The 27,035-nt window shown below is 43.8% G+C and overlaps 2 protein-coding genes across 3 annotated transcripts; one reads left to right on the top strand and one right to left on the bottom strand.

Annotated features, from left to right (window-relative positions):
* Window positions 1-10,828: 10,828 nt before the first annotated feature.
* Window positions 10,829-21,633, bottom strand: DUSP18 (dual specificity phosphatase 18). Of its 2 annotated transcripts, none has more exons than XM_023559225.2 (2): window positions 21,145-21,633; window positions 10,829-14,512 (listed from the first exon to the last, which is right to left on the bottom strand). In XM_023559225.2, the coding sequence occupies exon 2, from the start codon at window positions 14,440-14,442 to the stop codon at window positions 13,876-13,878; it is 567 nt and encodes a 188-aa protein (XP_023414993.1). In that variant the 5' UTR covers window positions 14,443-14,512; window positions 21,145-21,633; the 3' UTR covers window positions 10,829-13,875. The 2 variants fall into 2 exon arrangements, with proteins under 2 accessions (XP_023414993.1, XP_010597043.1); XM_010598741.3 differs by having other exon boundaries at window positions 21,313-21,632.
* A 20-nt stretch (window positions 21,634-21,653) lies between these two features.
* C19H5orf52 (chromosome 19 C5orf52 homolog) lies at window positions 21,654-26,548 on the top strand. Its single transcript, XM_003419137.3, has 3 exons — window positions 21,654-22,091; window positions 24,366-24,479; window positions 26,395-26,548. Exons 1-3 carry the CDS (start codon window positions 21,811-21,813, stop codon window positions 26,546-26,548), a joined length of 549 nt encoding a protein of 182 aa, XP_003419185.1. The 5' UTR covers window positions 21,654-21,810.
* The last annotated feature ends 487 nt before the right edge of the window (window positions 26,549-27,035 follow it).

Genomic DNA, 27,035 nt, shown 5'->3' with positions numbered 1-27,035 from the left:
GGGGGATGGGAGGGTAGAGAGGGTTAGAAACTGGCAAAACTGCCATGAAAGGAAAGACTGGAAGGAGGGAGCGGGCTGACTCATTAGGGCGAGAGTAAATGGGAGTATGTATTAAGGTGTATATAAGTTTATATGTGAGAGACTGACTTGATTTGTAAACTTTCACTTAAAGCACAATAAAAATTATCAAAAAAAAAGAATTATACATCATGATCAAATGGGATTTATTCCAGGAATGCAAGATTAGTTCAACATCAGAAAATCTGTCAATTTAATACACCCCATCAACAGAACAAAGGAGAAGAACCACATGATCATCTCAATTGATGCAGAAAAGGCATTTAATAAAATTCGGCACCCTTTCTTGATAAAAACTCTAAACAAGATAGGAATAAAAGGTAAGTTTCTCAACATGATTAAGGGTGTTGATGAAAAACCAATAGCCAACATTATATACTCAATGGAGAAAGATTGAGAGCTTTTCCCTTGAAAATGGGAACAGGACAAGGATGTTCACTCTTACCACTCTTATTCAATATTGTACTGAAAGTCCTAGCCAGAGCAATAAGGCAAGAAAAAGAAATAAAAGGTATCCAAATTGGAAAGGAAGAGGTAAAACTATCTCCATTCGCAGATGACATAATCCTATATACAGAAAATTCCAAAGAATCTACTAAAAAGCTTCTAGAATAAATAGAGGAATTTAGCAAAGTTGCAGGATACAAGGTCAACACACAAAAACCATTTGGGTTTCTAATCAGAGATGAGAAATCTGAAAAGGATATTAAGAAAACAACTCCATTCACAAGAGCATCTAAGAGAATAAAATATCTAGGAATGAATTTACCCAGGGATGTGAAAGACTTATACAATGAAAATTATGAAACACTGCTGAAAGAGACTAAAGAAGACCTAAATAGATGGAAAGATGTTCTGTAGTCATGGAGTGGAATACTTAATACAGTCAAGATGTCAATACTATCCAAAGCAATCTACAGATACAATGCAATCCTGATAAAAATTGCCAACAATATTCTTTACAGAAGTAGTAAAACCAATCCTCAATTCTATATGGAAAGACAAGAGACCTCAAATAGCCAAAGCAATTTTGAAGAAGAACAAAGTAGGAGACCTCACAATTCCTGACTTTAAAACATATTATACAGCTACAGTAGTCAAAATAGCCTGGTACTGGTTTAATGACAGACACATAGACCAAAGGAATAGAACTGAAAACTCAGAAATAAATCCAAACATCTATGGTCAATTAATATTGAACAAGGGAACCAATTCCATTCAATGGGGGAAGGAACAGTCTCTTCAACAAATAGTGCTGGAAAAATTGGATATCCACATGAAGAAAATGAAACAAGATCTATACCTCACGCCATACACAAAACCTAATTCAAAAGGGATTAAGGACCTAAATTTTAAATCTAAAGCCATAAATTTCTTGCAAGGAAATATAGGAGTAAAGCTTTGGGACCTAATTTTTTTTCAATGATAAATTATTGAACACAACAATGAATGCATGAGGGACAGAAAACAAAATAGATAACTGGGACCTCATAAAAGTTAAATATTTATGTAACAGTTTAGCCCAAAGAGTAAAGACTGTCATCCTTGAGTATTCCGTTACTTAAAAAAAAAAAAAAACTACATAAGACCAAAGGGTCAACAGCTATTTTAAAGCACAGATGAGAAGGATGGGGGTGGGGGGGTGGGGGGAGGCAGGGGGAGATAAAGGAAATGGAAATGAAATAACTAGAACAGAAATAATGGGAACGGTGACACAATTTGAAGAATGTAAGCAATGTCACTGGCCCTTATGTCTAGAAGCTGTGGAATGGGAGTGGATTTGCTCTGTATATTTTCATAAAAAATTTAAAAATTAAAAATTCACTGGATGAACTTAATAGTAGAATGGAGATGACAGAGGACAGAGTCAGTGATTTTGAAGATACATTAATAGAAATGCCCACACCTGCCAAATATGTCCATCCTCTATTCCCTGGAAAGTGTGAATATGTTACTTTACATGGCAAAAAAGACTTTGCAGATTATGGACCTTATGAAAATAGCAGAGCTTATCCTGGACTATTGGGTGGACTCAATCTAATCACATGAAAACTTAAAAGCTGTAAAATCCCCAAATGGTTGGAAGTTAAACAACACATTTCTAAACAGTCCATGGTAAAGGAGGAACTCTCAAGGGAAACTTCGTTCATTTCAAAATGAACAAAAACGAAAATGCAATATATCAAAATTTATGGGATATAGCTAACACAGTGTTTTGGTAGAAAATTATAGCATTATATGCTTATACTTAAAAAGAAGGCCTCAGCTCAGTAATTTAAGCTTCCACATTACAAAATTAGAAAAAAAAAACCATAATAAACTCGAAGCAAAAAGAACTAAGGAAATAATAAGGAGCGGAAATCGATGAAACAGAAAAGAGAATAGAGAAAATGAAACAAAAGGTAGGTAGTTCTTTGACAAGATAAAGTTGATAAACATCTAGCGAGACTGATAAGAAATAAAAGAAAGAAGATATGAATTGCCAATGTGTGGAATGAAAAGGTGATATCACTACAGACCTTATAGGTAATAAAGATAATAAGGGAGTACTACTAACAACCTTACACACATAAATCTGACAACTTAGATGAAATGAATGGATTCTTCAAAGACCACAAACTACCAAAACTCACCCAAGATGAGATAGATAACTTGAATAGTCCTATAACTACTAAAGCAAAAAAACCCAAACCCATTGCTGTCGAGTTGATTCCAACTCATATCGACCCTACAACTATTAGAGGAATTAAATTTTCATTGTTAAAACCTTCTGAAAAAGAAATCTCCAGGCCCAGATCATTTATTTCACTGGTCAATTCTACTGAACATCTGAAGAATAAATAATACCAATTTCACACAATCTCTTTCAGAAAATAGAAGAGGAGGGAATACTTCCCAGCTTATTTTTATGAGGCTAGCATTATTCTGCTATCAAAACCAAAGACAGTACAAGAAAATTTTAGACCAATATTGCACACGAACACAGATGCAAAAATACTCAGTAAAATATTAGCAAACTGAATCCAACAATATATAAAAAGAATAATATACCATGACTAAATGAGGTATATCTTGGGAATACAAGACTAGTTCAACATTTGAAAAGCTGTCAATGTAAACCATCATGTTTACAGTCTAAAGGAAAAAAAAAACTACACAATGCTATTATTTGATGCAGAAAAAGTATTTGACAAAATTCAACATCCATTCATGATAATAACACTCACTAGGGATCGGTTACTTCCTTAACCTGATAGAGAGCACCTACAAAAAACCTGCAGCTACATCACACTTAATGGTGAAAGAGCGCATGCTTATCTCTACAACAGGAACAAGGCAAGGATGTCTGTTCTCACAACTCATATTCATTATCATACTAGAAATACTAGCCAGTATAATATAGCAAGAAAAAGGAATCAAAGTCATTCAGATTGAAAAGGATGAAATAAAACCAACCCTATTTGCAGACACGATTGCCTCCACAGAAAATCCCAAGAAACCTACAAAAATGCTTCTAGAATAAATGAGTTCAGCGAAGTCACAGGATATAAAGCCACCACACGAAATTCACCTGTATTTTTACATACTAGCAACGAACAACTGGAAATCAAAATTTCAAAAAACAAACATTTACAATATGCTGCCCCAAATGAAATAAATAGGTATAATTATAATATACATAGGATCTGTGTGCTGAAAGCTACAAAAATGTTGATGAAAGAAGTCAAAGACCTAAATAAATGCATAGACCTACTGTGTCCATGCGTCAGAAGATTCAACAGAGTAAAGCTGTCAATTCTCCCCAAAATGTTTAATGCAATTCCAATAAAAATCTCAGCAAGATTTTTTTTTTTTTTTTTTTGGTCAATGTAGACAAGCTGATTCTAAAATGTATATGGAAAGGCAAAAGAATTAACAATAGAATTTTCCAAAAGAAAAAAACTGGAGGAATCACACTTCAATATTAAGACTTACTATAAAACTACTGTAATCAAGATAGTGTGTTATTGGGGAAGAGAGAGACATATATATCGAACATAAAGAGAGTCCAAAAATAGCCTCACACAAATACAGCCAACTGATTCAACTCAATGGAGAAAGGATAATCTTCAACAAATGCAGTTGGAACCAATGGACATCCATATGAAAAGAAAATGAACCTTAACTGAAACTTAACACCTTATATAAAAAGATTATATACAAACAAAATAAAAGAATAAAACTTTACAATCTTTATGCTCTGAGGTTAGGCAAAAAGTTCTTAGATATGATGCACAAATTCATAAAAGCATAATCCATTAAAATTGATAAATTGTTCATCAAAATCAAAAAACTTTCCCTGCAAAAGACACTTTTTAGAAAATAAAAAGACAAACTACAGACAGAAAAATACAAATCATATATCCAGCAAAGGACTTGTATCCAGAATACATAGAACTCTCAAAACTCAATAGTGAGAAAACAAACAACCTTTCTTAGGCTGGGTTCTCTAGAGAAGCAAAACCAATGAAGTGTGTGTGTGTGTGTGTGTGTGTGTGTGTGTATACATACGTAGACACAGATTTATATTAAGGAAATGGGTCACGTGGTTGTAGAGGCTGGAAAGCCCCAAGTCCCTGAGTCAGGTTGGAGGGTTCTGATTCACATAGCTGCAGGGACTGCCAAACCCAAAAGTGGCAGGTTAGACAGCAGGCCTCTGCTGCACAGGCTGTGAAGGCTGACAGATCCCAAGATTGGGAGGTAACCTGCTAGCTCAAGCTCCAAGTACCACAGGTCAGATGAACAGGTATCAGCTGAAGGATTCAGAGTGAGTAAAAGCCTGTGAGCTTTGTCAGAAAGTTCACATATATTAGATGCAGGTGGCACCCCCAAGGACACTCCCTTTAAACTGACTGGCTGCTCATAGCAGATCTCATGGAGGTAATTACATTAGATCTCATTACGGAGATGATTACATGATTACATAGCTGCCAAACTACATCATAACTGCCAAACCACTGAGAATCATGGCCCAGCCAAGCTGACACAACCCTAACCATCACAGTTCACCCCTTGTCAACTTGACACTCATAAACATCTCCCTACACCATACAAAATATCTAAATAAAGACTATTATAAAGCCATACTTGTGTATAACGTGATACAACTAACATGCGTACAACTGAAAATGCATTAGCCCTGTTTACATCTTACATTTTATAAGTGAAAGAAACAAAAATATTTGATGCACACATACAAGGAAGAAATACTCATAATTACAGTTCTCGTTTCTACAACTGGTCACATGAATGTAGCAGATACTTAGAACTACCTTCCTCCACCACCCACTCTCTATTCTCTTTGCCCTCAGCAAGCACCTCAGCTGGTTGTGGTTCTTTGCCTGGTGGGGTGACCCAAACCTTAATTCCTAAAGGGTCTGGGCCATTAGTAGTCATGTCAGAATTGAGTTGCTGTAGTTTTCCATTGACTTTAATCACAGGGCATGGTACCACGAAGAGATGTCCTAAGAGGTCTCCTGTATTCCAGACATATTCTTCTTTACCTCCATTATGTAACATCAATCCCATTTCCTTTTGGTAATCAGTGTCCATTACACTAGTCAACACAATAACTTTTTTCTTTGTTGATTCAGAGGCATAAAGAGCCCAAAGTGGTCAGACGGCATTCTTAACTTCTAGTTCAATAGAATCAGTGTTGTGTTTCCTGGTGGGAGCATTCCTCCCTTTGGAACAAAGACCTCTAGACCCACAGAGCATAGGTTTGCAGGGACAGGAAGCAAAAATTTTGTGAGGGGGTCACTAGAGGTAATAGTGAGTGGTGTGACTCCCATTTCCACCCCTTGATTACTGGACCCATGAATCCTGGCTATGGGAGAAACAGCATCATATATTGGATGCTGGTTTGGAGCCTGTACAGCCTCTTGGAGAACACTGCCCCTCCCCTGCAAGGTACTGCCACCTAGCTGGTGTCATAATTATGTCTTTAGAAGGCCATTCCATCATTTTATCAAGCCAGCTGATTCAGGATGATAGGCAACATGGTAGGACCAGTGAATTCCATAAGCATGGGTCCACTGCTGCACTTCATTTGCTGTGAACTGAGTCCCTTGATCAGAGGTGATAATGTGTAGGATACCATGATGGTGGGAAAGTCATTCTGTAAATTCATGGATGGTAGTTTCGCAGAAGCATTGTGTGTAGGGAAGGCAAATCCATATCCAGAGTCTCTATTCCAGTAAGAACACTGTCCTTTCCATGATTGAAGTGGTCCAATGTAGTCAATCTGCCACCTCGATGGTGCCACATCAGGGGCTTAGCATTGGTCTCTGCTACTGGCAGATTGGACACTCAGCAGTGGCTGTAGCCAAGTCAGCCTTGGTGAGTGGAAGTCCGCGTTGCTGAGCACATGCATAACCTTCATATCTGCCACCGTGGCCACTTTATGAGCCCATTGGGCAATGACTGGTTTCCGCAGAATGCGTCATCCTAGTCACCTGTTAAAATTTTCCTCTGCTGAGGGCACCCATTGGTGAGCATTTACATGAGACACAAATGCCTTCACTTCTTTGGCCCATTCAGAGAGGTCCATCCACACACCTCTTCCCCATACCTCCTTCTCACCAATTTTCCTATCATGTTTCTTCCAAGTCCCTGACCATCCAGCCAAACCACTGGCCACAGCCCATGCATCAGTATACTATTGCACATCTGGCCATTTCTCCTCCCAAGCAAAGTGAACAACCAGGTGCACTGCTCAAAGTTCTGACCATTGGATGGATTTCCCTTCACCACTGTACTTCGAGGAGGTCCCAGCAAGGGACTGTTGTGCTGCTGCTGTTCACTTTTGAGTGGTGCCTGCAAAGTATACAGAACCATCTGTAACCCAGGCACGAGTTTTCTCTTCCTCAGTCAACTGGTCATAAGGAACTCCCCGTGATGCCACAGGTGCAGGCTGGGGAGAGGACAGATAATGTGACAGGAGTGGAGATCATGGGCATTTGGGCCACTTCTTCATGAACTTACTTTTGCCTTTGGGTCCTGATCTTGTATATAGCACTTTCATTTAATGATGGCGTGCTACTGTGCATGTCTGACTTTATGACCCTGTGAGTCAGAAGAACCCAGTTCATGATGGGCAGCTCAGGCTGCATGGTGACTTGGTGGTCTGAGGCTAAGCACAGAGTCTCTGCTAAGGCCTAGTTACAAGCAAAAAGCTATTTCTCAAAAGGAGAGTAGTTATCTGCAGAAGATGGCAGGGCTATACTACAAAATCTTAAGGGTTTGCACTGTAATTCACCAATAGGGGCCTGCCAAAGACTCTAAACAGCATCTCTATCTGCCACTGACACTTTAAGCGCCACCGGATCAGCTGGATCATATGGCCCAAGTGGCACAACAGTTCGCATGGCAAACTGAACTTGTTGCAGAGCCTTCTCTTGGTCTGTGCCCCATTCAAAACCAGCAACTTTCCAAGTCACTTGATAAACAGGCCAGAGTAACACACCCCAATGGGGGATGTTGTCCCCGAAATCTAAAGAGGCGAACCAGGTGTTGTGCCTTTTTTTTTAATTGTGGGAGGGGCAAGACGAAACAACTCATTTACCTCGGAAAGAATCTCTCGACACGCCCCAAAGCACTGAACCCCTAAAATTTCACTGAGGTGGAAGACGTCTGAATTTTTGTCAGAGTAACTTCCTACGCTCTAGCACTCAAATGTTTTACCAATGAGTTTAGAGTCATTGAGACTGTTTCCTTACTACGTCCAATCTGCATAATGTCATCAACGTTATGGACCAGTGTGATGTCTTGTGGAAGGGAAAAGCAGTCAGTCCCTGTGGACTAAATTATGACACAGAATTGGAGAGCTGATATATCCCTCAGGTAGGCAACTGAAGGTGTATTGCTGACCTTGTCAGCTGAAGGCAAATTGCTTCTGGTCTTCCTTCAAAAGAGGTATAGCGAACAAGGCATTAGCCAGATCAATAGCTGCATACCAGGTACCAGGGGTGTATTAATCTGTGCAAGCAATAACACCATATCTGGAATAGCAGCTGCAATTGGAGTCACCACCTGGTTAAATTTTCAATAATCCACTGTTATTCTCCAAGATTCACTTTTTTTTTTTTTTTTTACATAGGACAAACAGGCAAGTTGATTGGGGATGTGGTGGGAATCACCACCCCTGCATCTTCAAGTCCTTGACGGTGGCACTAACCTCTGCAATCCCTCCAGGAATGCGGTAGTCTTTGGCTTAGTATTTTCCTGGGTACAGTCAGTTCTAATGGCTTCCACTTGGTTCTTTCCACTTGTCAGGGATCCAATGTGGGGGTTCTGCCAGTTGCTGAATATACCTATTCCAATTATGCATTCTGAAACTGGGGAAATTACAGGATAAGTTTGAGGACCCACTAGACTCACTGTGAGGTGAACCTAAGCTCATACTGCATCAATAACCTGATCGCCATGAACCCCCCCCCCCAACTGGTGGGCCACAGTGACATTTTGGACCTCCTGGAATTAGTGTCAGTTCAGAGCCAGTATCCAGTAATCCCTGAAAAGTCTAATTATTTCCTTTTCCCCAATGAACAGTCACTCTCCTAAAAGGTTGTAGGTCCCATTGGAGAAGGCTGGAAGAAACATTAACAGTATAAATTCTTGGCAGTGCAATCAGGTCCTTCCTCAAGGGGACCCCACCTCTCCTTCTTTCAAGGGGTTGTGGGTCTGTAAATTGGCTGAGTCTGGGAATTGATTGGTTGGCCATGACTCTATTCTGGCAGCTCAAATTAGTCTGCCATTCGCTTGACTTAGTATTCTTTCACTTGTACAGATCAAGTAAATATTTAGTAGATTTCCTACCTATTTCACTCCTAGGGACACCATGATTAAGTAGTCTAATGCCGTAAGTCCAAACGAGTCAGACAATTCTGATTACTGCTTTGACTCCACTGTCCATTATGGTTAATATGCCCACCTTGTCTTTGTCAACTGAGTGCTGCCACTTGGTTTCTACCACCAGGAGGTCAAGCAGCCCTATTGTAGTTAGGTGTCTTAATTCAGTTAGGCAGTTCCTACTGTCTAATCTTACACAAAATAGCAATGACAGCAGTCTTCAAGGATGCTTGGGCTCCCTTCACAAATTTGTTCCTAACCATTGCGGTAAAAGATGTGTCCTCTGGGCACTCCATGTGCGGGTCTGTGGGTCTAATCTAAAAAATCCACTCTAACACACCAATTTCCCTAAGACTTTGGATACTTTCTTCTACAGTATACCAAGGCAGGTCTGGCACTTCAACTTGATTTTTAGTGTGGGCCACCACTTAATGCATGTTTCAGCGAACCAACCATATAAACTATTAGATCCTTTCCTAACCTTTGGAGCTGAAACACTGAATGATGGATCTGCGCTTAGTGGCTCATATCGATAAACTCAGAGTGATCCAACTTAACGTCCCTTGCATCATTATCCCACACCCTTAATAGCCATTCCTACACATATTCCCCAGGTTTCTGTTTATACATGGTAGGAAACTCAAGCAGTTCTGCTGGAGTGTAGCATATCACCTCCTGGATCACACTTTGTGCTTCATCTACTGGGCCCTGCTGGGACTTAAGTCTATTTATGGGTGGTGGGGATGTGTTCTGAGAACATTTAGCAACATCTTGTAAGGCAATTTCCCAGGCAGTGACTCAGACCACTCCCCAGCGGATGAGTTAGACAAAGGCTCCTTGGACGCAGTTGGGTTAATCTCATCAGACAGGGGCTGACAGCCTAATGGTTTACTGGGGAGGGTGGCTTAGCAGACAATGATAGAGTAATCTCTTCAGATGTGAGTGAGAGGACTGGTTCTGTGTGAAGGAGTCATTCAACAGAATTTAGGGGCTTAGTGCCCCGCCTTCCTATCTGCCCATATGTCCCCATCCCAAGTTTCAGGCTCCCATTTCTTCCCAATCAATGCCCTCACTTTAATTTCAGATACCACCCAAGGTTGGGAATTCCACTGGCATTGTAATTTAGCCACTCTCATAAGAGTCTGGGTCTGGTTTTCAGCAGTATCAGCTCTATTACTAAAAGAAATAAGACTTTCTTCCAAGGCACAAGTGGTAACTTTTGAGGTTGTTTATGCGGCTCTTGGGCTGTGACTCTGATGCCCTGAGTTCATCTCTTTCTTTCATCACTTTGTCTAGTGAAAGTTGGACCAACCCAGCAGTTTCCTTATACTTCACATTCTGACAAAATTGTAGAAATGTATCATACACGGACCGGACTCTCATCAACACCTGATGTATTGGTGGTGATATTTTGCATATTTGTACCACCATCTCACATCATGGATTAGCAGTGCCCTCTTTACTACTGGAAGCAGAGTCATCAACATCTTTTTAAGACTAACCAGACTTGAGAACCAATTTTAGAAAACTCATTCTTACAATTTTGTTTCTCTAGAACCACTCTCAGTACCAAATGTCTTAGGCTGGGTTCTTTAGAGAAGCAAAGCCAGTGAAGTGTGTACATACACATATACATAGACACACACACACACACACACATATGAAACCCTGGTGGCGTAGCAGTTAACAGCGACGGCTGCTAACCAAAAGGTCAGCAGTTCAAATCCACCAGGCGCTCCTTGGAAGCTCTATGGGGCAGTTCTACTCTGTCCTATAGGGTCGCTAGGAGTCAGAATGACTCGATGGCAATGGGTTTGGCTTATATATATATATAGAGAGAGAGATTTACATAAATGGCTCACATGGTTGTAGAGGCTGGAAAGCTCAAAGCCCATGGGTCAGGCTGGAGGCTTCTCATGATTCACATAGCTGCAGGGGCTGGTGAACTCAAGATTGGTGGGTCAGACAGCAGTCCTCTGGTTCACATGCTGTGGAGGTTAATCCCAAGATCTGCAGGCAACACAGCCAGCCACTGGCTCACAGGCTGAGGAGGCTGGTGAATCCCAGGACTGGCAGGTAAGCTGCTAGCTTGAGTCCCAGGAAACTGAGGTCAGATGAACAGGAACCAGTTGCAAGACCCAGAATAAGCAAAAGTCCGTAAACTTTGCCAGAAAGTTCACATATATTGGATGCAGGCCATATCCCTAAGGAAGCTCTCTCTCAATTGATTGGCTACTCATAGCAGATCTCATCATGGAAGTGATTTCATTATATCAGATCTCACTTTGGAGGTGATTACATCATTATATAGCTGCCAAATTACATCGTAACTGCCAAACCACTGAGAATCACGGCCCAGGCAAGTTGACACACAACTGTAACTATCACGCAACCAATTAAAAAATGGGCAAATGACTTAAAACAGACACTTCACCAAAGAGAATATATGGAAAGCAATTAACTACACAAAAAGTGCTCAATCTTTAGCCATTATTCAAATGCAAATTAAAACTACAATGAGATATCAGTACACATCTATCAGAATGGCTACAATAAAAAGTGTTGGCAGTAACAAATACTGGCAAAAAAAATTTGGCAAGGGAGTAGGGAAATCCTCCAATATGGATCTCTCATACATGGCTGGTGGGAATGCAAAATGGTATGGCCACACTGAGAATGTGTGGCAGTTAGAAAATTAAACATACCTTTACCATATTGACAAAGCAATCACACTCTTACCTACATACTCTAAAAAAATGAAAACTTATGTTCACACAAAAAACCTATACACGAATGGTTATAACAACTTTATTCATATTCACCAAAAACTGGAAACAACCTAAATATGCTTCAACAGGTGAATGTAAAAGAATCCATGGCACGTACATCTGTACAATGGAACAACACGGATGAACCTCCCACATTATGCTGAAAGAAGTCATTCTTCAGAGGTCACATCGCACATGAGGATACTTATTGACATTCCGGAAAATGCAAATCTATAAGGACAGAGCACAGACCAGTGTTTGTCACAGGCTGGGATGGGGCAATGATCTGAGGGAATTTTGGGGGGGGTTATGGAACTACTCTGTGTCCTGATTGTTGTGGTGGTTACATCAATCTATACACGTGTTAAACTCACAGAACAGCACACCCAAAAAAGTTAATCTTACAGTATGTTAATTTGAAAGTTAAAAAAATGAAAATCTATATACTCAAATTTCTTTTAAAAAATGCTTTAAAATAAATTTCTCATGTGGATTTCCCCCAGAACGGCTGCTCTGTGGGGCTCTGCCACACTGACCCTGATGTTCTGTGGGCCTGTTTTTCCATCTCTAATAAGAGTGGATCTGTCTAGACCAGTGATTTTCATTCTTTTTTTCCTTCCCAACTGTGCCCCTGGACACGTCCATGTGGATGGGGGCGGGGGGTGGGTTTGGTGAGAAAGGGTATTCAGCCTCCACTGGGCTCTGGACCAACTGGAGCATTTGTGTATTTGTCTGTAAACCTCTGGATTAGAATAGCTGGTCTCAAGTCAGATTCCCAGAAACCAGTGGAGTCTGAACTATCCCAGATTCTGGGCCTACCGGTGGGTCTCTCAGCTGCACCTTTGGCAGGTGCCCTCATGAATACCAGTGGTTAGCTGGCTCTAGCAGTCAGTGATTTAAACAGGTGTTTAGGGGAGAGCTGGAACTGTGCTCCTCCACTCACAACCCCTTGGCGCGCATGGATTGAACACAATGGGAACTCTGCAAAGGCTTCGAAATTTAGGGCTCCCCTAATGTCGGACCAGAAAGGACCTTAAGCCTTTTTTTTTTTACACACAAGAAGATCTTTCGGAAGCATGTTGTAAACATTAAATGTTGTGCACAGGTGGGGAAATGCTGTTATGAGGATCAATGTGCTGATCCCCAACCAGCAGGGCCAAAGAGTATCCTGAGTAACAAGAGCTGCTGTTTACCCAAAGCATGTACCAGATGCCAGGCACCATGCTAAGGAACCATGTCATCCTCACAACTACCCTGCAGAGAAGCGCTGTTGTTGCTTTGACAGGTGAGGAAAGTGCGCCTCTGAAAAGCCCCAGGTCACATGGAGAGGAGGTGACAGAGATGGGCCTGCCCTGTAGCTCCAGCATTGAGTCAAAATCCATGACAGGAACCCTGAAGCCTGACATCAGGTCTGCTCTCTCAGCATGTGCCCCAGAGAAGGGGACTAAAGGCTGGTGGGGTTGCTGAGGGCATCTTCAGACCTTGCCATCCAGAACAGCACTCAAAAATTTGAATGTCTTCTTATAGTAAATGCTTTTTTAAGAACTACCGTATGTGTAAGTCCAATCTAGAAAACCAGAGTTGGACCACTGTGGTTGAAGGTGGAAGCAGAGTGGCCTGAGGCCCCCAGGGATCCAGAGGCACCTCCCAAAGGCCACTTATCCAATAGGCTGGCACTCCCTGTAAGCAGCACAGGTGGTGCCATGATCCTTAAGGCTCTGGCTTTAGGTTCAAAAGAATGAGGTGGTCTTTTGGTGGACCTGTTCCTGGGTTAGTTGGCCTGGAGGAGGGCTTTAGGATTCCAGACCTGCCACATGTGTTGGGTGCTACTTGCAGGTTCATCTGAGCGGGGCACCACTTGCCTCCCTCTTTTCTTTGGTCAGGGCCCAGCAGCCATGACCTGCCACTCACAGGACTGAAAACTTATTTTAACCACCTTACATTTAATGAGTTTAATCTTGAACGATACGGATTCCAAGGTTAAAAACTCTAGCAACCCTCCTTTTTTCCTCACCCTTAGAAAAGGCACCATCTGCTTTTTCTGTATCAACCAAAGTAGAATGTTCAAGTTCAGATCTTGATGCAGGATCAACGGCAGGTCTATGTCTCTGATCCCGGGGCCGGGGGTGGCTGGGATGGGTCATAGTGGAATCATCAAGCATGCCTCCTTTTCATAGACGTCAGGGATCATGCCTATTGGGGAGCTGACCATGTGGACAGTGTTCTTGCCAAACAGCTGGAACTCATAGTGGATGAGCTGTTCCCAGAAGCCACTGTTGGGCCGGATGATGGGCCGGCACAATTTGGTCCACGTATGGGCATCCCGCAGGGACATGGCATGGTACTTCATGAGGTAGGCAAGGCAGAGGGTGGCCGATCGGCTCACGCCAGCGGCACAGTGCAGCAGTGTGCGGCCCTGCTTCATCTCCACACTGTGGATGTGGTCAGCGATGGGGTCAAAGAAGTCGCAGAGGCGTGAGGCGGGGCTGTCAGCCACAGGCACCTGCATGTACTGGATGTCCTCGTAGTGGGTGTTCACCACCTCCACCGAGATGTTGATGACTGTGGTGATCTGGTGGCTGGAGAGCATGAGCTTGTTGTTGGCAGCCACGCCACTGCTGATATACAGGCTGCTGGTGACCTGTGAGAGGCCACTGACTGAAGACTGCCGGGGCTGAACTGGGAAGGCACATGAAGGTGCTGTCATTCAGGTGGTGGGTCAGCGGTCAGTGGGGAGCAAAGGCTGCATCTTTCTGCTGGGCTGAGTTCACGGAAAACTGCAGAGAGTGAGGGAAGGCTTAGCAGGATGACCCCAGGGATTTCTGGACCTACAGCAGGATTCCCCAGAGGGTGGTCCTCTGACCACCTGCATCAGAATTCTGTAGGAAGCTTATTAAAAAAGCAGTCCTCCACAGACCCACTCAGTCAAACTCTTAGGGTGAGGAGGACTCTGCGTTTTCAGCACACTTCTTAGGGGGTGTCATGTGCAGTGCCCTACATGACCAAGGTCAAGCCCCAGCCTGGCATCCCAGGCCTTCCCTGGGAGCGCCACATTTCTAACTGGGCAGGCTGGCTTGTGTCCCTCAGCTGTGCCCCGGCCTGACTCTCTATCTAGCTCAAATAGCCCCCTCCCCACCTCTCTTCAAACTCTCTCCCTCCTTCAAGCCCCTCTAAGTGGGAACCACCTGCACAGTCTCCCTCCTCAGCCTCCTGAATTTATGCCCAAATCAGAAGGAAGGATACCAGCCCCCCAACCCCCATTCCAAGGGCCATCTCTTTGAAGAGACAGACTGCCCAAGTGAAACAGAGATCAAATTATAAAGTCTACATGTTAAACACGCTTCTGCACCTTGCTGCCAAGGGTCTAGAGATGGGAGTAGCTAAAAGCTTCCCGGCAGAGGTAAGCGTCGGGGCCCCACAGAACCCCCAGGGGCAAGTACAGAAGGGCAGGGCTGTGGCATATACCTAGGGAGGGGCAGACCCCTGCCTTCTAAGAGTTCCAGGTCTTTTACTCTCCCACACTTAAACAAAGCTGCAAAAATCACATATCCTTGTAAGTTTCCCTGAAATAGGAGCATTCGGCTTTAGATCACACCTCTCAAGGCCAAACAGCAGTCCTCACCAGGTACAGACAAATGAGACAAAGTTTTGTTCCCCTGCTTAATAAAATACTCCAGTGGCTGCCCATTGTCAGGGTAAGATTGAGTTCCTCAGATCAGCTGTCAAGGCCATTTGTGGCCTGGCTCCTGCCCATCTCTCCCGCCTATTAGCCATTCCCACTTCCTGAAGAGCCCCAGCTAGGCTGCGCCACTTGCAGTGCCTTAGAGACATCCTGTCCTGCCTGGCCCAAAGCCTTTGCCTCTGCTACCCTCTCCATCCAGAACCCCCTTTCCTTATAAGCCTATCTGTTCCGGATCAGCAGAGGAATGGAAAAGGTTAACGAGCCTTGGAATCTTAGCCCAAAGGTTTGGGACAGCATCCCTCCCCGCCCCTATATTTGATAGGATTCCTTGCCCCAGGCTTTCTTAGCCCTATGTACTTTCCTTCCTTACACTTTCTGAGGCTGTGGTTTTGCCTTTATTTGTCCGATTATTTGATTAATGTCTGTCTCACCAGGAGACCATGAGCTCTATTGGGATATGACCACATCTGCCTTCATTTCTACTGGATCACCAGCGCCAAGCTCTGTGTCACCACAAGTAGGTGCTTGATAAATACTTGTTGAATGAAGAAATGACTCTGATAATCACAACACTACCTTCCAATCGAAAGGTCTTCTGGAATGGATGAGTTCTCTTGCTGCATTTCACTACAATTTCAGGGAGGGGTTAGGTGAGGGTGGAGGTAGTACCTGGGCTGCTGGAAGAGAGAGGCTGATTTGCATAGGCAAATCCTACCTGCCAATGTCCAGGGTCAAATGCATCAAGCTCATCCCAGGATGGGCAGATGGGGCTGGTGTCGCAAAGGTCACATAAGGGACAGGGAAAAAAGCTCCAAAACACTCAGTTGGAAGACTAAATGCTAAGGGAAGCTCTGGATCCTTACCATCAGAGAACCCAGAGAGAAGTGAACTGAGGGTCCTGGTAAGAAACAGGAATAGAGGAGATTGTTGTTCACTACGGTAACAAAAAGCTTCCTGAGGAGAAGCTGCTCTTGAGGGAGAGAGTAACGATGGGTGGACACCCATTTTCACGTTCTGCTGTCGTAAGCTGCAGTTGAGTCGATTCCGACTCATGGTGTGACCCCATGTATGTATGCAGAATAGAACTGCTCCATAGGGTTTTCAAGGCTGTGACCTTTCAGAAGCAGATCGCCAGGCCTGTCTTCCAAGGCATCTCTGGGTGGATCTGAACTGCCAACCTTTCAGATAGTAATTGAGTAGTTAACCATTTGTGCCACCAAGGGTGCCCTTATTTTCATGTTGCTGTCCGGAGCCATCCAGTTGGTTCCAATTCATAGTGACCCTACGTACAACAGAACAAAATACTGCCTGGTCTTGTGCCATCCTCACAATCATTGTTATGGTTGAGTTCACTGTTGCAGCCACTGTATCGATCCATCTCGTTGATGGTCTTCCTCTTTTCACTGATCCTCTGCCAAACGGAAACCCTAGTGGTGTAGTAGTTAAGTCCTACGGCTGCTAACCAAAGGGTCGGCAGTTCAAATCCACCAGGTGCTCCTTGGAAACTCTATGGGGCAGTTCTACTCTGTCCTATAGGGTTGCTATGAGTCAGAATCGACTTGATGGCACTGGGTTTGGTTTTTGGTCTCTGTCAAACATTATGTCCTTCTCCAGGGACTGGTGTCTCCCAATAACACGTCCAAAGTACATGAGATGAAGTCTCGCCATCCTTGCTTCTAAGGAGTACTTTGACTGTACTTCTTCCAAGACAAATTTGTTTGTTCTTCTGGCCGCCCATGGTATATTCAATATTCTTCGCCAACACCATAATTCAAAGGCATCAATTCTTCTTCAGTCTTCCTTATTCACTGTCCAGCTTTAACATGTGTATGAGGTGACTGAAACACCATACCTTGGGTCAGGCACATCTTAGTCCTTAAAGTGACATCTTTATTTTTTAATGCCTTAAAAAGGTCTTTTGCAGCAGATTTGCCTGATGCAACACATCATTTGATTTCTTGACTGCTGTTTCTATGGGCACTGATTGTGGATCTAAGAAAAATGAAATCCTCGACAACTTCGATCTTTTCTCTGTTTATCATGATGTTGCTTGTTGGTCCAGCTGTGAAGATTTTTGTTTCATGTTGAGGTGCAATCCATACTGAAGGCTGTGGTCTTTGATCTTCATCAGCAAGTGCTTCAAGTTCTCTTCACTTTCAGCAAGCAAGGTTGTATCATCTGCATAATACAGGTTGTTAATGAGTCTTCCTCCAATCCTGATGCCCCGTTCTTCTTCATGTAGTCTAGCTTCTCGTATTTGCTCAGCATACAGATTAAATAGGTATGGTGAAAGAATACAACCCTGACGCACACCTTTCCTGACTTTAAACCAATCAGTATCCCCTTGTTCTGTCTGAACAACCGCCTCTTGATCTATGTAAAGGTTCTCTTCACTTTCAGCAAGCAAGGTTGTGTCATCTGCATACCACAGGTTGTTAATGATCTTTCTCAAATTCTCATGCTGTGTACTTCTTCATATAGTCCATCTTCAAGGATTATCTGCTTAGCATACAGATTAAAAAAACATGTGAAAGGATACAACCCTGGCACACAATTTTTCTGACTTTAAACCATGTAGTATCCCCTTGTCCTACTCTTGGTCTATGTACAGGTTCCTCAAAAGCACAATTAAGTATTCTGAAATTCCCATTCTTTGCAATGTTATCCATAATTTGTTACAATACACACAGTCGAATGCCTTTGCATAGTCAGTAAAACACAGGTAAACATCTTTCTGGTATTCTCTGCTTTCAGCCATCTCACGTCAGCAAAGACATCCCTCGTTCCATGTCCTCTTCTGAATCTGGCTTGAACTTATGGCAGTTCCCTGCGGGTGTACTGCTGCAACCAGTTTTGAATGATCTTCAGCAAAATTTTACTTTCATGTGGTATTAATGACATTGTTCGATAATTTCCACATTCTGTGAGATCACCTTTCTTTGGAATGGGCACAAATATGGATCTCTTCCAGTCAGTTGGCCAGGAAGCTGTCTTCCAAACTTCTTGGCATAGACAAGTGAGCACTTCCAGCGCTGTATCCATTTGCTGAAACATCTCAGCCGACATTCTGTCAATTCCTGGAGCCTTGTTTTTAGCCAATGCCTTCAGTGTGGCTCGAACTTCTTCCTTCAGTACCATTGGTAGTTGATCATATGCTACCTTCTGAAATGGCTGAACATCGATCACTTCTTCTTGGTACAGTGACTCTGTGTATTCCTTCTATCTTCTTTAGATGCTTCCTGCGTTGTTTAATATTTTCCCCATAGAATACTTCAATATTGCAACCTCAGGCTTGATTTTTTTTTTTTCTTCAGTTCTTTCAGCTTGAGAAATCTTAAGTGTGCCTTTCTCTTTTGGTTTTCTAACTTCAGGTCTTTGCAGATTTCATTATAATACTTTGTCTTCTTGAGTCATTCTTTGAAAACTTCTGTTCCGCTCTTTTACTTCATCATTTCTTCGTTTTGCTTTAGCTACTTGATGTTCAAGAGCAAGTTTCAGAGTCTCTTCTGACATCCATTTTGGTCTTTTCTTTCTTTCCTGTCTTTTTAATGACCTTTTGCTTTCTTCATGTATGATGTCCTTGATGCCATTCCACAACTTGCCTGGTCTTTGGCCATTAGTGTTCAATGCATCAAATCTATTCTTGAGATGGTCTCTAAATTTAGGTAGGATATACTCAAGGTCATATTTTGGCTCTTGTGGACTTGCTTTAATTTTCTTCAGCTTCAATTTGAACTTGCATATAAGCAATTGATGGTGTGTTCTGCAGTCGTCTCCTGGCCTTGTCCTGACCGATGATATTCAGCTTTTCCATTGTCTCTTTCCACAGGTGTAGTTGATTTGATTTCCGTGTATTCCATGTGGCCAGGTCCACATGTACAGTTGTTGTTTATGTTACGAAGAAAGGTATCTGCACTGAAGAAGTCGTTGGTCTCGAAAAATTCTATCATGGGATCTCTGGCATCATTTCTAACACCAAGGCCATATTTTCCCACAACTTAGCCTTCTTTGTTTCCAACTTTCCTATTCCAAACACTAGTAATTATTAATGCATCTTGATTTCATGTTTGATCAATTTCACACTGCAGGAGTTGGTAAAAATCTTCAATTTCTTCATCTTTGGCCTTAGTGGTTGTTGCACAAATTTGAATAATAGTCATATTAGCTGGTCTTTCTTGTAGGTGTATGGATATTATCCTATCGGTGACAGAGCTGAACTTCAGGAAAGATCTAGAAATGTTCTTTTTGATGATGAATGCAACACCAATTCCTCTTCAATTTGTCATTCCCTACATAGTAGACCATATGATTGTCTGATTCAAAATGGCCAATACCAGTACATTTCAGCTCACTTAATACCTGGGATATCGATGCTTATGCATTTCATTTTTGACAATTTACGATTTTCCTAGATTCATATCTCATACATTCTATGTTCCTATTATTAATGGATGTTTGCAGCTGTTTTTTCTCATTTGGAGTCATGTCACATCAGCAAATGAAGGTCCTGAAAGCCTCAATTCATCCACATCATTAAGACTGACTCTACTTTGAGGAAGCAGCTCTTCCCAAGTCATCTTTTGAATGCCTTCCAACCTGAGGAAAAGCTCATTTTCTGACATTAAATCAGATAATGTTCCACTGCTATTCATAAGGTTTTCACTGGCTAATTCTTTTCAGAAGGAGACCACCAGATCATTTTTCTAGTCTTGTCTTAGTCAGGAAGCTCAGCTGAAACCTGACTGCCATTGGGGGCCCTGCTGGTATTTGAAATACCAGTGGTATAGCTTCCAGTATCACAGCAGCACACAAGCCACCACGGTACAAAATCTGACACATGAGTGGTGATTATTTCCACGCTAGTAAAGAAATATCTATCAGGTGCTGTATGAGGTTTTGGGGATGCTGAAATGCACAAGAAAGTTATGATCATTCTTTTCACATAGCTCAAAGTCTAGTCCGGGGAGACAGGCATTAAACAAGCAACTACAGTTGTGACAGAGCTGGAAAATAGGAATAATAGTGCCTACCTCACAAGGATGCTGTGATGATTAAATAAGATAATCCAGTGATGTGATAACATATGGTCTGGCACAGAGTGTGCCCTCTATAAATGATAACTATTCTTGTTAGGAGCCCTGGCAGTCCATTGGCTAAGTGCTGGGCTGCTAATGGAAAAGTCAGTGGTTTGAACCCACCAGCCACTCTGTGAGAGAAAAGACCTGGTGATCTGCTCCAGTACAGATTACAACCTAGAAAATTTTACAGGGGCAGTTCTATTCTGTCCTATAGGTCGCTATGAGTTGGCATGGCCTGGGCGACACACAACAGCAGTATTCTTGCTATTGTTAGGGTAGTTAAAACGCAGGGCATTGCAGGAGTGGAAAATAAATGGTTATTCCAGGCTGGGGTTAAGGTATTGAAAAGATGGTCTGAAGAAGTGACACAGAGACTTGAACATTTAGCAGCAGGACAAGAAAGTAGAGAAACAGCAGTTTCACCACTTATAGTCTTGACTTCCCTCCTCTGTTTCCATCTTCAAAGTAACCTACCCGGGCCTGAGCCTAGCGTTAATAGCTCTATTTTACATAGGGTGAAAGTGAGGCAGGGAGGAGAAAGGGCCTTGCGCAAAGCGACAAAACAGGGCCCCAAAGCGGGTCTTTCTGGTCTCATTACGTGTAAGAAAACTCGACAAACACCGCGGGCGTTTATAAAATACTGGCTTACAAACGTGTAACAAAATCCACTGGTTGACGAGCGCGAGGCGCCATTTCACGGGGCGAGTCTGCTAGGCTTCCTAGAAGTGACACCAGAACGGCCTTCTTCGTCAAGTTGTGTGAGCTCGGCTCCAGGCTATAAGCACCCGCTGCCAGTCCGGGACCCTGACGACCTTACCTCTCTGGGCCGGTTCGGGGTAACACTCCCACAGACGGGTGGGCGGGCTCGCTCAGGAAGCAGCCGCACCGCTAAGTCTCGGGCGGGAGTTTAGGGGAGAGGAGACGGGTCACGATCTCGGAGCCACAATTCCGAACAGCCAAGCTCTTTCGTTTTCATGGGAATGGATCATCGTCGACGAATCAGTCGTGCTAGGTCTTCGAAGAAAGCCCAGCCCTGGCTCATCCTGTTATTTGCCCCACGAAAACGCTGTGCTACGACAATCCCGATCAAGTGGGCTCCGCAGCCCCAGCGCTATCCAGCCTGACTAGACCGTCTCCACGGCAACCGCCCGAGCCGCGCCACGGCGGCCGCCAAGGGACAATCCTGCCGCGCCCGCTTCTTCCGGAACTCAGTGCTCACATCCTGACCCCTCGCGCGTTTCCCGGGTAACGCGCTGCTCTCAGATCTTGCATTCAGCCTGTGAGCTCACTCCCCGTCCGCGCGCCGTCAGAGACCATGTCTCTCGCTGTTCCCCAAAACCACCTAGCTCCCATCCAGGAATATTCGACCGCGGAAAACTCTCATGGACAGTCGTCCAGGCCTTCGGTCACATGGAACCTGAACTCGCCTGTGGCTTATGCGACTGCCGCCCAGGCGGCCACCGGTTCCTGGAGCGCCCGACCCTCGGCCGTCTTCGGGCTCGATACGCAGAGCAGTCACAAAGGAGTCTGCGTGGGCGCCCGGCCGCAGATCTGCTTCCTGCGGCCGCGGACCGCACAGACGCCGGTGCTGTACAGGTGTGGCCCAAGTGCCAGAGCGTTCGTCAGACCTCGGGGTCCATGGGGGAGCCCGAACTCCCTCAGACCCTGGGGTCCATCAACCGGACCCTCAGGCTCCTGGCCAAGGCTCTCCGACAGCGGTTACTCTCAGAGCCAGGCCTTTTCTTGGGAGACCGAATTTCTCGCAGACATGGGTCCCAGCTCCGTCCTAGTCCAATTCTTGAGACCCCCAGGAGCCCCAATCCCCTTAGCCCGGACTCCCGGGAGAAGCCGAAATCACACAGCAAGCCTACGTTTCCTCTGAGAGGGTTTCGGCCAGGAGGTCCCCAGCGCCCTTTGAGGCGAGCTCTGAATCCTCTCAAAGTCTGACGAGGCCTAGGTCCCCTCAGGCCTGAACCTGCCCGACACCCACCTCCTCCTCAGCGTCCACTTCCTTCAGTGATGCTGGCAAGTCCGCTTTTCCCTCAGCTTGGCCCCAATCCCCACAAACCTGAACTGCCCCCCACACCTTCCATTGCAGGACCCCCTGGCGGCATCCTCCAAGCTCCCACAGAGGCCTTTCAGGGAGAAGCGCTTTGGCTCAAAGTTATCTGAAAGAGAATATTCCCAGGCATTGCCTTTTTTTTTTCCTTCCTTCCAAATTGGTAACTTTCTTCCAATTTTTTTCTTTTCTTTATGAAATTGGTAAATTTGGTGCACCACTGAGTGGATTAAGTGTTTAATGTATTTAAATATTTTAGGTCTTTTTTTAAACAGATTTTTGGGACTTGTGTGTGAGCATTTTGGTTGCTAAACTTCAGCTTTTTTCATCACCTTATGCCTATGCCATGTTGCCATGCATGGAAGTCAGAAAACCTGTAAATGAGAGATTGGGACGTTTTTAGCAGTTTGTAACTATAAAACATTCATGAACCTGTAGTTCCAAATTGACTGAAAATGAATTAGGAAACAATTTTATAAATCCTTTAAAATTGTCATTTTGGGTCCTCACTGTAAAAGTAATATACATTCATTATAGGAAAATCAGACAAGACAAACAAGCAAGCTTAAAGCCTTAAAAAACACACATCACCCTACTTAGCCAGAGACCATCGCTGTTAACATTTTGGTGTATATCCTTCCAGGTCCATTCATATGTATGTGTTACAACATGCTGATACTTTTTTTTTTGGAAAAATACAAAAAGTGATCACTCTTTTGTAACCTGCTTCCCCACCCCCTTAATATGCCATGGAGGTATATGTCTGTTATAATAGTTTTAATAGGTGTGTAGTATTTTATTGTACAACCTAACTACAATTGTTCAGTTCCTTCCCTGTTGTTGTGCACTTAGTTTCCAAAGTTTTAGAAAGACTGAACAATTATTTAAAAATGAGCAAAAGCATTTAAAACTACATGAGTTGGAATCGACTTGATGGCAATAGGTTTGGTTTTTTGTTTTTTTTTGCAAAACCACTCCATGGTATAACCAAATTATCAAAAAATGACAACTCTGCCTGACAATATATATTTTTGACCAATTTCTCATGTTATCTCTATTTTCACTTGGAGCACCTAACTCCATTCTCTCTTCCCCCACCTTCCTTCTCCCTTAGAATTTCCCTAATGGGGGAGGATTTGGAAAAAACCCAACCCGACTTTTGTCCAAATTCTTCATTCCTGATTCTTCCATACTCAGATACCCCTTAGACCTCAACTTTGGAGCAAGTGCCCCCCAAACTCACTGCTATCTAGTTGATTCCTACTCACAAGGGCTTTATAGGACATAGTAGAACTACCCCATAGGGTTTCCAAGGCTGTGAATCTTTACAGAAGCAGACTTCCACATCTTTCTCCTCCGGAATAGCTGGTAGGTTTGAACTGGTAACCTTTCAGTTAGCAGCCTAGTGCTTTAACCACTGTACCACCAGGGCTCAAGTGCCCCCCCCAGCCCTCCTCAAATTCATGCCCCGAACCCTACACTAAAACTTTGGCATCCCTCCTCTAACATCCCCCACCACCACCACCCCTACCTCACCCTACATTTTCTCCTTAAGATGACTGCCCCTGAAGCCAGTTCTGAGTCCCTGTTAACCCTTCTCGCCCAGTTCTAGGCCATTCTACATCCCTCTCAAGATAGCTTTTCCACTCAACACCCAAGAAACACCGCTTTAACTCACTTTCCACAAGAAGAAATCTCTGCTTGCTCCCTTGCTCCCCTGAAAATTAGGACAGAGCTGTGTGCCATGAAACCAGACCCTTCCCTGGCCCCAGCCATCTCCAGCCTGTACCGCCTTCCCATCTTCCCTCCAGCTTAATGAACTCCAGTGAAGCAGCGACAACAAAATTTTTACCCAAGAGCCACTTATCTCGGGTAATTATTCGTGACAACCTCAGTGCACAACGAATCTTTGAGATGGAGGTAAAGTAGTCACAAGCTTTTCCATTAGAGGGTGTTAGTGGCTTGACCCATATTCATTTCACTCTCACCTCTGACTCTGGGGGCAGATCACAGATCTTAGAGGCTATAGGAACCCATCAGGGTACTCTAATGCAGGCCTCATTTACAGATGAGGTTATTGAGATTCTGAGTTACTGACTGGCCCATGGTCCCACAGCTTTTCCTGGGCTGAGGGAGCCAGAGCACATTACCTCTCTGGCCATAGGGAATCCATGAATGAATTCCTACTGTCTCCCATCTAAAGAAGCCTTGGTTTCTAGAGATTGGAGCGGCATCAACACTATCCGTGTTGATCAGTGATTAGTCCTTTTCCTTCAGAGATTATCCCAATTTTCCAGATGAGAACTTGCTTGTGGACAAGTAAGGTTTGACCTTCAGAAGAAGGGGATGGGAACCACAGTGCCGTCACCCCACTGCTTCCCACAGACCCTGCTTAATAATTAATTGATTAAGGGCCTGCTTGGGATGGACACTGTGTTGGCACTAGGGAGAGTCTCGAACAAGTGGACTCCAAGACCTCATTCATTTCTTTAAGCAGATTAGGAGCCTAGAGTTGAGCTACTGCCCTCTTCTTGGCTCTGTGGAGCTTTCCTCCATGTTCCAGGTCCAAATCTGCATGGGCCCATGGGACTCTGATAGCGAAAGCAAAGGGGTGAGAAGGAGGCTTAAAAGATGGTGCCAGGTCCTAAGAGCCACAAAGACTAAATGAAGAGTAGGAGCCTGGGTATTTCTCCCTCTGCTAAATTTAGAGACATGGCATAGTGGAAATAGTGTGGACTTGGAGGTGGGTAGGCCCACTTTCTGGGACCTTGAGTGAATCACACTTTCTCGGGGACTCTTCTCTTTTTTGTAAAATAGGATCTGCCTACTTCTCATTGGCTGTATTAGAATCATCTCAGGTACATGATGCAACTATAGATTCCTGGCTCCCACTCAAGCCCCATTAAGCTAGGGACCCTCTCTTGGGTCTATATTTTTATTAAGTAACTGAAATGTTTCTGATGCTCTGCCAGGCTTAGAATAATCGCATCAACATTGACTGACCTTTATGCAGAACTTTGCTCAACACGCAAGGTCTTGGGACGGTGTTAGAGCTTATTAGAATTCCCTGGCTCAACTCCCACCAGATTCCATTGCTACATGCCTAAAATCTCCCCATCTTTCAAAACCCAGCCCCACTTTATATGCCAACCCGCCACGAAGCTTTTCTTAATGTTTCCAATCTCAGATTTTGTGCTTCTTTTAAGAGGTATCATTGTCAGCCTTGCTTAGAATATTTGGACACGTCTCACCTTCCTCACTAAATTGTAGTTGCGTGAAGACCTAAGGGTGACTTTCCTTAGTATCCCCTGCTGTAGCTAGCTCATTTGAATAAATAAATGAACAAGGGAGACACAGGATGTGCCTTGGTAGAGTTCACAGTCTTGCTGTGGACAGGATAGAAGCAGGACAGAATTTATATAATAGAAGAAACAAGTAGAGTTCTGTGTGACATAGAGGATGTCACAGGTAATATATGGGAAGCACCAAGTGAACAACAGGGATGGGATGATAGGAGTTGGGAGGTGGGAAAGGAACAAGATGTACCTTTTAGCCCCTCCCCACTCTGCCTGTTTCTGACCAGTATTCAAATAGAGCTGGTAAGGTCGAAGTCAGATCCTAGATTGCAGACTGTCAGGAGGTACCATAGAGGTTCTCTAGCTCAATGCCCACATATTACAAATAGGGAAAGGTGAGGCTTCCTATGAGTCAAGTTATTTATAGACTGTTGGGTCCAGCTGGCATATCACTCCCCTCCCCCAATTGGCAGCACAGATGCCTTCTTTGTGGAACTGTGTTCTTCATCCTAACCTCATCTCTTTTTTTTTTTTGTAAGACAAGAGCTTCAGATAAGACCAAGAAAAAGATGAGCCACTTGTATGACCACCTGAAAAAAAAGTTCATGACAGACCAGCTCAGAAAGCTGGGGCGCTGGAGACGGGAGTCCTTGAACCTCCAACGGTACCTGGATAGCATCCGACTCTACAAGGTCTAGTTCAGACTTGGGCCTAAAAAATGCCACATACGCTAGTCAAGTCGTTATGATCTACCTCAGGGCAACAGCAACACTAGAAGAACTAGAAACTGGCCAGCCTACACCATGGTAGCAGCAACAATAAACTGAGAGCAGTGGACAGCGGAGCACAGAAAAACCTGCAGCAATTCTTATATTTCTTGCCCCACCCCACCTCAGCTATTCTGAATAGTGAAGGAGATCCTGATGGTCCCGTCACTGCTGGATCGGAAGCAGCTCAGTCAAGCTGGCTTCCGTGGTTAAGGCAAAGAGTGGCCTTTTGGTGCCCACATCTATGAAGTGAAATGCCAGGCCAGGTGCACTGAGATGGGAAGGGTTGGTAACCACTGCCTGCCGTTCCAGTGGTCGGGAGGTCAGTGGGGGCATCAGTCAGACCTGGGTCAAGTCTTGTTACTGCCACTCATCAGCTATGTGACCTTGTAACCTCTCTGAACCTCTGTTTCCTCAT

This window comes from Loxodonta africana, chromosome 19, assembly GCF_030014295.1.
Source record: "Loxodonta africana isolate mLoxAfr1 chromosome 19, mLoxAfr1.hap2, whole genome shotgun sequence".
NCBI lineage: Eukaryota > Metazoa > Chordata > Mammalia > Proboscidea > Elephantidae > Loxodonta > Loxodonta africana.
The sequence above is the reverse complement of the archived record's forward strand: the minus strand, read 5'-3'. Positions and strand labels throughout refer to the sequence as shown.

What these genes read in the sequence shown, in the direction of transcription:
- DUSP18 (XM_023559225.2), bottom strand. Translation starts at nt 14,442, where the DNA reads ATGACAGCACCTTCATGTGCCTTCCCAGTTCAGCCCCGGCAGTCTTCA.
- C19H5orf52 (XM_003419137.3), top strand. Translation starts at nt 21,811, where the DNA reads ATGTCTCTCGCTGTTCCCCAAAACCACCTAGCTCCCATCCAGGAATAT. An exon ending in CAGACGCCGGTGCTGTACAG is followed by an intron (nt 22,092 to 24,365) that starts GTGTGGCCCAAG and finishes TCTTCCCTCCAG; the next exon opens with CTTAATGAACTCCAGTGAAG. An exon ending in ATCTTTGAGATGGAGGTAAA is followed by an intron (nt 24,480 to 26,394) that starts GTAGTCACAAGC and finishes TTGTAAGACAAG; the next exon opens with AGCTTCAGATAAGACCAAGA.